This window comes from Ptychodera flava, chromosome 7, assembly GCF_041260155.1.
Source record: "Ptychodera flava strain L36383 chromosome 7, AS_Pfla_20210202, whole genome shotgun sequence".
In the NCBI taxonomy this organism is placed as follows: domain Eukaryota; kingdom Metazoa; phylum Hemichordata; class Enteropneusta; family Ptychoderidae; genus Ptychodera; species Ptychodera flava.
In genome coordinates this window covers 4838164-4850997 of record NC_091934.1, presented here as the reverse complement: position 1 = coordinate 4850997, position 12834 = coordinate 4838164, and the positions used below count along the sequence as shown (strand labels likewise).

The following is a 12834-nucleotide window of genomic DNA, read 5'->3' as shown; positions in this document are numbered from 1 at the left end:
CATGCGGATATGCCTGAGAAATGGCTCTGTACATGAAAAATCGTAATAAAATGGCTGCCTGGCGGCCATATTGATCGTAGCACAAAACAGATTGACGTGCATATGTATGACATAGGTCAATGTCCGTTGTACCAACTGTGAATAAAATCTGTTAAGATATGCCTGAGTTATGGCTCTGTACATGAAAAAATCGTAACAAAATGGCCGCAAAGCGGCCATTTTGGATCATATCACAAAACAAATTGATGTGCGCATCAAAAAATCTAATGATGGCATCAATTGGTGTGCTATGACATTGGTCAATGTCCTTGTAACAACTTTGAATAAAATCGGTTGAAACATGCCTCAGTAATGGCTCTGTACATGAAAAAATCGTAATAAAATGGCCGCCTGGCAGCCATATTGGATCGTATCACAAAACAAATTGACGTGCATATACATGACATTGGTCAATGTCCTTGTACCAACTTTGAATAAAATCGGTTGGAACATGCCTGAGTTATGGCTCTGTACATGAAAAAATGTAATAAAATGGCCGCCTGGCAGCCATATTGGATCGTATCACAAAACAAATCGACGTGCATCTGTATGACATATGAAGTAATCCTTGTACCAAGTTTGAATAAATTGTTCCAGGCATCTCTGAGATATCTGCGTGAACGGACGGAACGCACGGACGGACGCACACACGGACGGACATGACCAAACCTATAAGTCCCCCCGGACGGGTCCGTGGGGACTAACACTCAATGAGAACTGTCACAGCAAATTAAACAATTTTAATAAATTGATGCATTCTCATTAAAAGGTTATATGAACTCACCTCCTCCAATGACCTCTTCAATCTTCACATGACTTGGAGATATTTCTTTGGCAAACTCCTTGACAGCTTGATTCAAATCTTCATAGGTATGTGGATCAATGTAAGTCTTGGCTTTATTGCTTGGTGGAAGAAGCACTAAATGGAATGGAATCAACAAGAGAGAATTTCACTGAATAAACACTGCTGTAAAATAGTCATATTCTGTGTATATGTTTCATCACTTGCTTCTTCTTTACAAATAAATCTTGAGAATTATTACAAACTGATTGATTTTTTGTTGATGAATAAGGCTAATCTTCTTTACATCATGCCAACAACACTCTGAAATTTATCTAATGAATGAGCTGTTGTAAACAATACAACTTTTATTACTGTATGTTTGAAGACATATCTGAATGTATTTTACTTTGAATATATTCTGTCAGACTTCTGAGTGTTTGGGAATGTCATGAATAATTAATTTGATTTTTACTCTTTGTGATATTAACAATGACCCACAAATTTTCTTGTGTCTTTTTGTTTTTGAATTTTCTAAACTCTATATGAACAGAATGTGGATGATCCACCAACTGAATGATTCCCCAAAACAAATTCTTTCCATGCCAATCCTTCAATGATATACACATTCAGTTCAGTTTTATCAATTTATTTGATGAACTCTTGAACTTTGACACGCACTCTTACTAATCAATAGCTCCATCTCTGAACTCTTGAACTTTGACACCATGACCATGTGCAAAAGTTTTCAAGGTTGGTGTGTAGTATATCAGCTAGAGTTCTTGACACTTCTACTACTGGGTGGTATGTTTTACAATGTTTACAAATATATATTCAAGTTCTTTGCCAATATACATTACACTTAACAAAGTCATTGCAAAAATGTTATGAAGTATGTATGTATGTATGTATGTATGTATGTATGTATGTATGTATGTATGTATGTATGTATGTGTGTATGTGTGTATGTGTGTGTATGTATGTCTATGTGTATGCGTATATCTGTCTGTATCTATCTAGATATATAGATAGAGTGTATATGTGTGTCTGTCTTTGTATCTATCTTTATTTGTATCTATCTATATCTATATAGATAGATAGATATACAGATAGATAGAGAGAGATAGATATATGAACACATGCTGTGTATTACATTTACACAACTTGAGAAGGAAACTGATTTACAAGTGAGCTGGCATAAAAGCCTTTGTCGATACTGTCACATGAAAGTTGCGGTCATTGCACTGTGTATACAGTTTCGGCATCTGTGTTCTATAAATATTCTAGGCATGGTGCTGGGGTGATCAGAGTTCCAACAGCTCACAAAATTAACTTTCATTATCATCAGATCATAACATGCAATTTATCCCCTTTGGATTTCAGGAGAATGTGAACAACTGCAAGATATCTTGTCGCCGCTTCCGCAACCGAACAGCTCGTGAGAACGAATCTGAATCCCAAAAGAGTCAAGCATGGTATCCATTGGTTCACTTTGTATCTATCAGCACTTTGAAATGCCAAGTTGGTGGATGTGTTTGTAGATGTAATGATTGACAGTCGCCTCAGATGCTGAAACAGTACACCCAGAATGCTTTGTTGACTATGTCACAGGAGGCACAGTGACCACACACAGTCAGCCTTCTATACACTAACACCAACGCTAATGATTTTCAAACAGTCATCAGAGGCCATCAGATTTTTTTTTCACTAGAAAATGTTGAAACATGCCCTATAGAGTTCTCTACCAGTGTGTATTGAGTCTGTGCTGTTCTATTCCAGCTGCATCCATATTGGGGAATTATCTGTATCATAGTTTACTCATCAAAATTCACAGACTCATATTTAGGAAAGGTGTAAATATATACATTCAGACTGTTTATCAAATATCTCAAACTTACACTAAAGAGTCACCACCTCAAACTTACACCTTAACCCCCCCCTTGCCTCTAAATGGGATCAGCCAGGCTCTGATTGGCTAATATCCTCATATATGACCATGACAAAATTCTTATGAAGTTATTCCTTGCTGTTGGCAAAGTTCAACGCATTCTAACGTAATCAGACAGTCTATATGTCACACTGAATTTCACAGAGGAATACTATCCTTGTCGCCAGTAAATTAAATATGCAAGACTCATTTCAGAACCTTTATTTATTTTTCTAATTGCTAAATTATGACCAGACAGCTGTACTGTCCATGCTCCTCTTGGGATATGCAGATATGATTTACCGTGTAAATTTTGTCATTTTAGAGGTGTCTACTTGAGTTGAAATCAACTTTGAAAGTAGCAATGACGCCAGCCTGCAGCGATGTAATTGACAACCTGTACTCAACCATTCAACTCTTTGCTTTCCCCTATAGACGTACATTCCAATCCCAGAATGCAATGGACTAGAGTTAATTGATGTGCTCATTTTGAGATGATTTGCCAGGCCATATAATATATGGAATGTTTGTGAGAAAACACTTATTACCATATGTCTGAAACCACCATTCTTACTTTCTTGATGAAGTTACCATGGTAACAATTTTTTTGTGGACATTTTTCATCTCAGAAACGAACATGAAAAGAGGACTCAATGTATTATGGGAGGAAGACAAATGGAGCAAAAGTGTACCCCAATGTCATTTGGTGTGCCCATTTTATGATGATATCCACTGATAGTTAAATTTGATGTATTTGTCATATGTTGCTATGCATATCTGGGGTGCATATTGGTAAAATTTGGATAGTGAGTTCAACAAGGTGGTCTGTGCTTCACTCACCTTCTCCATTCGTGTAGACTGTACTTGTATCTCGTAGTTCATATCCTTTACGTCTGTGAGGAGCAAAAACAGACAAAATTTATGATGTTGATTATTGGGAAAAGATTGACTTCCGGTACACTTGAGACCAAAACATTATCAATTATTGGTGAGTGTCATATTTATGTTCTTATCATTATTGATGGCAGTTATTCCAAACACAGTAGAAAGTATTGACCTGTGACAGAGGCAGAATCAAACGAATTCAACAGTTGATATGTCTGCAGATGGTAGGGCAGTGTTGAAGGAATGTGGTGAATATATAGCTGACAATCAAACATGTTAATTACCATAAATGAGGGAATTCTGCATTCCAGTGGAACACTGAATGCCAAATGTAAATGATTTAAACCTATTAAAGCAGAAACATTTGGAAGTACTTGTAGTTCAAGAAAACAAGAACTTTGGAGAGAAATACGCGGAAGAAAAATGCAACTTGACCACATAAATTAGAGTTTTATTAATGGCTTTACATGAATTATTTGAAGACATTGTAAAGTAACATTCCAGTGAGTTGGTGAACTATCATTGTTTTAATGAGTCAAATCATTAACACACTTGGTAGACATCAAAGAATCATTTTAATTGACCTCTTGACCTTGCTGAGACATACCTACATCATTTACAATCTAAGATTCAGCCCCTGAGAGTGTTTCAAAGCAGTGAGTGATCACATAGTTCTGCATATCTTTGCCTCAAACACTTTGTCAAACTTTAAGGATATTCACCTATTACTGCCAGTTTTCCATTCATTTTTCAGCCTGCCAGATAAGTCTCACTAATTTTCTTATTATGTCTATATTTGCATCAACAAAAACCACTTTGTACAATTTTCCAGGATGTTTTCACTTCCAAGCACACATTGAATGTCAAAATGTAACTTTTGTCTTTGGATTTCAACTACACTTTCTCATATGCTTTGGCAATAATGCTAGTCTTCTACATACGGGAACAATCATTCAATGCTATAGTATGAAGGGATTTGCTTCAATTTCTCAGTAATTGATAGCCTTGAACAAAGCTATTCTTCCGACATCTCGTCATCAATAATCGATAACACCAATTGTGGTTGTTTATATGCCTTATAAAAACAATTTTGACCTGCAAATACTTGCTGCTGCCAGGATTTGTGATGTCTGAAACAGCTTCTAGACTTTTAGGAAACCAAATAACAGATTCACATATGTTTACAGGAATCTGATAAGCTTTCAAGTTTAATTATACTAAAATGTTTTCATCAAAATACAACTATACACATTTTTGAAAGTCCAACTTTCAAATGGCTTGGTTTCAGGAAAAAAAAATTTTGATGAATAGCAATTCCCTCTTTTATTGTATTAGACAAGATTTGGACCACTTAGTGTCATGGAGAGTATTCACTGGCCACTGTAGTCTACATGAGATCTACATTGCCAAGTATATAAAAAGATTTGTAGCTCACATTTTAGACAAGATGTGGACCCCTTAGCATGATGGAAATTATTCACTGGCTACTGTACACTGTACACAAGATCTCCATAGCCAAGCGTACAAATAAGTTTGTAGTTTATAACACATCTCTTTAGTGATGGTTGACCTTCAAAGCAATGTCTTTTGGGCATCCATTTGATAGACCATAATAAAATTAGCCATCCAGCCCAATATTACAAGCAAGACATCTAATGCTTTCCATAAAACTGATAAATCATGCAAAACCATGCACCTGTTGTTTTCATATCCTAATGGCAAGATTGTCTCCACAACACAAACTAATTTGGTATTCTCCTAGGGAAATATTCCCCTAAATATTTCTTTGAAACTGAGTGACTTTGATCAGCAAGTCACGTGCATTTCCAAAAACAAAGCCAAATTATCTGATTTTACTGCCAAAAGGGAGTCTTGAATGTCAGGAAAAAGATGTCACAATTTTGAGAAAGCCGCACTCAATGGATGTGATATAAAATTTTATAGCTTGCCTTAGGAGATGCCGTTTTATTAAACTTCACAGCAATCTGCAGACTATACAATATTGCAGGTGCTGTTCATCTTTTATTAGATGTGAAAGGATGTATGTATCATGCTTTGCCAGAGTCAGCAGCGCTGCAGATTATCTGGCGTCTTCCTTTCATTCAGACACGATTTCTCTTTGTGAGACAAGGACCGATAGGTCTTTGAAATTTTCAATAGCTGTATAGGAATTTTTACTTGTACATTTCTCGGAATGTTTTATTATGTGATGACGTTTGGCATTACTTTGTGAAAGACAGAGGCTAGAGAGATTGCTACTTCGGTGTCCAAAATATGTGAGATACATGAAACACACTGACCTTTTGGAGACGACGACAAAGATGGTGAGAATAGCAAGTATGAGGATGATGATGACACCAGCCACAGAACCTATGGCGATAGCTATGACTTCAATCGGTACATGCTTGTCACCTGTGAATCAAACAAGAACATAAACTGTGTTGAATTCAATTTTATCTTTGCTTCCATAAATATACAATTTTGACTTTATAACGCTTGTACCTCAGCAACAATATGCAGAACTTTGTTCTAAGTACAATGGTAACTACAAATTAGAAAATCTGTAAATTCATTACCTCAATTGTTCATTTCAGATAGAACATGCATGACTCATAATTAATGCGGTACGATAATGATATGATGATGACATGCAAAGTTTAAGCAGTTGAATTTATTGTATTAGGTTTTCTTTTCGTAAGATTGTCTCTCACTGAATTTCAAATCACATGAATTGCTAAGTTTAATGAAAGCAATATCACATTCTTAATGAATTCAATATAGCATTCTACGTTGAAGAATTGACAAATACATTCTTCATTACAACATCAAGGGTCAATTCCAGACGAGTACAAAAATCATTTCATAATTTTGATAATTTTTGTGATAGTTTCTTGTAACAATTTCATCTTACACTGCACTTTGGTTCAATAAGTAGATGTTCTTATCTTGCAGGAGAAACTGTCTACAGTAGTTTTTAACAGAAACTGAATTATTAGGTGTTTGATCTGTTACAAATCTGGTGTGCCGATAAGTTGCTAGAATGGATATTGATTGAGAGATGGAATTCATGAAATCAGTGAAACCACTCATCACAATAGCAGTAAAACACGGACATTGATTTATTGGAACACTATGAATTCTGATAAAAAATCAACATCTCTCTGTGAAACCTGTTTCATTTTTCATCATCTGAAAACAAACCAATGGTACAGGTGTATTCAGTTTTATCACCTGTCATTAATCTCATTACAGAGTGAAAATCTAGTGTTTTCTCTAAACCTCTCATATCTACAAAGATTTATTATTTTCATTTTTTCAATTCTGAAATAAACTACACTTCGTGAAGTACTCTGCAAAGATGCAATCTGACACTGGAACAAAATGGTTGAAATTTCCATTTTGAATGCAAGATAATTTGTCAGGATGAAATTTCAATCGGTTTCATGTCAGTTTTTGATAAATTCTGATTTTTAAAACACTATTGTTCACAAAATCAATTTTCTCTGAAAGTTTGGATTATATCACTATGGTCAAATATCATAAACCTTTAGAAGGAGCATCTGAAATCAAATTGATGAAACAAAAGAAAGTCAAATTGTCATGTCTGATTAAAATTGTCAATGGCTGTCTGGCATGGATGTATTCCCAGTGCGTGCCAGGATCCCCGGAGATTGAAACAAGCCTTTGTTTTATTGATGACAACCTGAGATGGCAGGGAACCAGGGGCTATGGGGGTTAAACTTTCTGTACTATAATACCCAGTCTAGCAATCTGCTGCATTTTTATGCTGGCTCATGATTGATGGTTTTGCTATTACTGCATGCCTTCTGAGAATGGGAATACTGCCTTTGTTACCATGGAATACCAAAGATACTTCCATGGAATACCAAAGATACATCCATGGAATACCAAAGATACATCTATGACTGCGAGATGTGAATACATTGTGACAGACTTTAACATTTTTTTATGTGTATCAAAATTTCACTGCTTTTTCTACCCGAAACTATTATACACACACTTTCAAACTGATTTCTGAATTAGACAACTGATACATTGCTCTACAAACTCAACCAACAAAATGGTTAAAGTAAGACAATAGGTTGGTTTTTCATGACCATGATTATTCCCTTTGTACTTGAAGAAGTGGTTTAAAGACTAAAAGCTGAACATTTTCACTGAGTTTTGCTGAACATTCATTGAATCAGCCAACACTAAGCTCTTCTTATTTCTGAGAAAACACCATTCTGATTGGCAGATTTTTAGTTCATCATCTGTCAAATATTGTTTCCTAAACATTTTCAAATTAGGGATTTTTTTATTCTCAGAATGATTAAAATAAGCATTTGAAATATCAAATTCATATGCTGTGTAGAAAAGAGGTGTAATAAGCAGAATCATTGTTGTAGAAGTCATTGTTGTCTTTTCAGACACAGGTTACTTCAGCTTTCAATATTGCAGTAACATCTTATAGTTACATACTGCACTCTGAAACCAAAACCTTCACTCTATTTATTCAGACTGGTCTTGCTGATGGAATGGAATCAGTTTGCCAAAATGTCTGAAAACTCAAGGTACTGAGCACCAAATGAAAAACTCAAAACAAGCAAGCCTTTTGATATATTCTCAGTTTTAATATCCAATGCAAGCGCCAAGGAGAGCAAAGTCACTATCATTCCTAACGGAAATTCAATGTCAAATTTGTAAGCCATCCGATGTGAATAAATTGTCATCATGTACAATTCAAATCTCTGCATTTTCATTTCTCATTATTTGCTTATTATTTCCTAACTCACAATCTAACAACAAAATGTTTTTTTAATGATGTGAATAAATTTATTTTTGACAACTTGTCTGTGAGATGGGAACAATTTAGATTGGTATGAATCATAAATACAGATATTTCTGTTGATAAGGCAAACCAAACAACAAGCAGAGTAGATGAAACAGATAGGGGACTCAATGTTTAAGATGTCTTCTGTATTTTGTAAAGAAATTTGATTTATCAAATCACAAGAAAAGACAAAATATACTTTAATTATCCAGACAGATTTTGAAATAAATGTGATACATGAACTTCGCTTCTGTGCTTCCCAGCTTGTAATTAATCTATCAATATATCGATATAACTACACATTTTTTAGTTTGCCTCCCTCTAGTGGCTCAATTCAGTGAGGAAAATCAGGTCTCTTACCTTACCAGGTTATCACTTTTGGTGGTTAGTTGTTATGCAAATCACATACATAGTTTCATTGTCATGTAAATTAGTCAGATACAAGTTTCATTATATCAGATGAGTAAGGATTGAGCGATTCTCAAGGGAGTCTGAAAACGAGTCGGTGAAATCAACCGGGGCCACAGGAGAGAGTTTACCCCCCTGCCCTGAAAGTGAGCCAAATTTAAGGTTTTTGTTAAATATTCAAAATAAGCAATAATTCAAAAGTTGAAGATGAAATGGTCCAGAGGATGTGACAATCATTAGCAGTTACCATAGTTACAAACAGCCCAGCGTGTTTAAGGCTCACGCGACTGAACTATCGCACTGAAGTCGCAAATTGGATATTTGTTTGCATGTATATGACCTGTGTATGCAGTGGGGAATAGACCAAGCCAATATGCTACTTTGCATGATAATAGATTGACTCTCATCAATAATACACAAGCTTTGCATAATTGGACAAGTCTGACTCATTTTTGGCCATGGCAACTAAAGTGCCTTTGTTTCATTGCAAAGGAAGCCATAATATGTCACACAGGACAAATTTTGAAAAAATCGCATGAAACAGTATTGTGTGATTCTTAAAAGATACATTAAAGCCCCAATAGCTGCAAATGTTTAATAACGCGATCTCAAAATATCCTTCGTTTTCCAAGATGTTTCTTTAAATAAGACCCATTAGAGACTGAAAAAGTGTATAACGCCGCCATGAGTGTCATGAGTGGCATGTAAATGCAAAGGTTTTAACGTCATTTTAGATTTCCCGCCATTTTCAAAAACTTGTCATATGACAGAGAAAATAAAGAATACAACAACAAAATGTTAGCCACTGTGTGATGCATTCAAGTAAATGGCATCATACTTGTTTCTGTTATGATCACGATGTATATGTGCTGGAAAATACTGTTTTTTGTATTTTCCCGTGGGGGCGCCATTTTATGGGTGCGGCACCCTATAATTATTGAACCTGTTAAAACGTGTAGGCATGGTCCAAATCAGCGAGCAGTGATACTTCAATACACGTCCTTCAGCAAGTACATTTAAACGAACCAACTCTGGTTTGAAAATAAAATCATGAAAATAATGCATAAAATTAGCAGCTATTGGGGCTTTAACACATTGCATGGCACAGATTTTGCATTAAGGACAACATACAGGCTTAGACAAAGGAAATAAAATTTGAGTACAAGTTGTTCACACCAAGCTATTCATGTATAAAAGAAACAACAAATCACAGAATTTCTTATGCAAAATTCAACATTTCATCAAACATAGTGAAAAAGTTCCACAGTATTTCAAGTGGCAAAATTTTCACATTAAAATTGTACAGTATGAATATCTTGAACATTGGTCAATCCCATCCTTTGTATGTGGAGAGTCAAGTGTTTTACAAGCCAGTCACAAATTTCAATATTTAAGAGATGCAAATGTAAGCATTCACGTACTCAGGATGTATGAACCCAGGTCAGAAATTCAGCTTGCTTGATTGTTACTCACTATTCAATTTCAAGTTCACTTTCAAATGTGCAAATTTCATCTAATTCAAATTCAGCTCATGATAGCTTCAATGTGGATAAGTATGACATCAAACTACAGCATGATGAACATTTTATGGCAGTGAACTAAAAAAGATGTTATCTTTCTGTCCATTTCAAATTTTCACCAAGACTGATTATGTGTTTATCATATTTTAGTATGAGATCAAGTAAGGTCACGGTGTTGTAAATTACACAATTAGCATTTTCTGTCATGATCTTCCTTGAGTAGAACTAACGCCGTTTTAGAATCACCATTTCACCATTCCACTCTGATTTATTCCACGGCAAGAGCAAAAGCTGTATTAAGGATGTGAAGTTGCTAGAGTTAAGATTTCCAAAGCGGCCCTAACTGATCATGAATAGAACCATTATGAGTTTCTCTCAATATGAAAACCTTCCTGTGGTTGAAATACCTATTTCTATCCCTAATGTAGTTTCCTGCTTTTCATTACGGCGTTGAACTCACAGAACAATCTGCAAATCAGAAGTGAAAATGCAACGACTGATTCTTTTTGTCTCTGTGATCGGTGCTGACACGCCCTTGTGTATGGCCATTCACGGTGATTGATCATGTTTGGCGTACATTTAGCCGAATATACGAGGATCATTACCGTAATGTACGGGAAGTCAATGCATACTCTCGGTGAACTGTTTCTTACTCCCAATAATGGCCACACTTGAAAAAAACCCTAGAAAACTCTTGCAATTGTACATCATTCAAAAATGGATCGGTTTCCTGGTGAATACTTTTTCTTAGCATTTTGCTGTCAAACAGAATAAATGCTCTCGTTGGAACCTATTTCATGTTCAGTGTATCGTCTTGCATTTTAAAAGCTATTTAAAGTCAACTCATTCCAGAGAAATCGTGCGACTTGAGGCCAACCAGATACACTTCCTAGCATTTCACAAAATATGATGGAAATTACATTCAATTTGAAATTCCATGCATTTGCGATTGCTTTCCTAGCTTGCATTCTGTTCTACATATTGCTTGATTAATGAGCAAAAACACAGCAATATTTCCACTTAACACATACAACTTACGATCAGAATATGCAATATTACCCTCTCAGACAGAAACAACCACCTTCTTCCTTAAAAAAACCCTAAAACTTGATGCATATGATAATTATAAAAGCCTGAGAAATCCTGTACTACTGAGAAGTGATGATTGCACAGTCTCATTTCATTAGAAATTATTATTACTAATTTTCCTTGATGTACTTCCATTTTCTCCTTCAAGATTTCACTTTTAACTGTACTATAACAGGTAATCATTATGTATGGCCATGGCACTACATCATAAAATGTTGAAATGACAAAACCAAGAAGAAAATGTGAGTAATTTATGATTTGAAAATCATGAGATGCATTCTCATTGCATTGATAACTCAATGAAAAACTGGAATTTTCACACAATATCACTGGTTCTAGTTGTACAGTACACGGGTTACATTTGTATGCAATGTTTTCTTGCTATAAATATTTGATTAGGAACAATGACGCATCCAAACTAGAAATCACAACTTATCCACAGGAACTTTGGGAAAGAGCACCACAAGTAGGGAACAGTTTGGTGCAGGGAATGTGTTGCCGGTGAGAATGTTCCAAAATCAATTGAGTATGATAAAAAGATACCAGTGAAAGTGATGGGAAGACGAGTAACATGATACAGCCATGACGATGAAAAACGTCCATGTCGTTAGTGGATTGTAAAAGACCAATTAATCATTCATGGCCTACAAAACAATCAGTTCTGAAATACATACAGCAGACTAATGGTGCAGAATGGGGATACAACACATATCTCCGGCTTTTCCGGAAACAGGACCAAACGGCAAAACCTGAGATGGATGGGTATGTTTCAGTTACCCCCGTTTCTATGGCAACAGAATCTCCTTGACTTGTAACTAGGAAAATAATTGACCATTTCTTGCAATCGTGGAGAAAAACGATGTCATACCTAGTTTTTTTTCAATTTCATTTTCTTCACACTTGAATAATTCATTGCATACCTATCCAATTCTTGACATGCATTTCTATTCAGTGTTACACTCATGATCAAAATTTAGCAACTTCTTCATACTCTTGGATTCAGATCTACTTGTTATTCAACTGCTATCATTAACATCAAAAACTCATTCCTCTCAACTTTGAGAAAAAAGTTCCTACAGAAAACTTCTGCCCAATCACAAGTCTCTAAGAATATCGGCACTATAACTTGCAACACGTGAAGTGTTTATCAAATATCAAAAAAGCTTTTGTTGGTTTTGTTGGGCTATCAATGTGATTGGTATTGTATAAGATGAAGGAGAAGAAAATACCTTACCTGAAGTGGCAGCTGTCGTTGGGTAGCTGTATCGACCAAACCCAGCTACTGTCCGAGCACGGATCTGCAAAGCGACAAAACAGAAACACAAATAAGATTTATCCATTCATGTGTCTC

At 35.5% G+C, this 12834-nt stretch overlaps 1 protein-coding gene across 1 annotated transcript in view; it reads right to left on the bottom strand.

The window, feature by feature from the left end:
• LOC139136615 (ephrin type-B receptor 1-B-like) overlaps window positions 1-12834 on the bottom strand; it is a 135087-nt gene that overhangs the window by 41400 nt on the left and 80853 nt on the right. Inside the window, exons 7-10 of the mRNA XM_070704387.1 lie at window positions 12718-12781; window positions 5933-6044; window positions 3588-3640; window positions 824-958 (exon numbers count right to left, since the gene is read on the bottom strand). Coding sequence (XP_070560488.1) covers window positions 824-958; window positions 3588-3640; window positions 5933-6044; window positions 12718-12781 — 364 coding nt within the window. The remainder of the gene's footprint in view (window positions 1-823; window positions 959-3587; window positions 3641-5932; window positions 6045-12717; window positions 12782-12834) is intronic.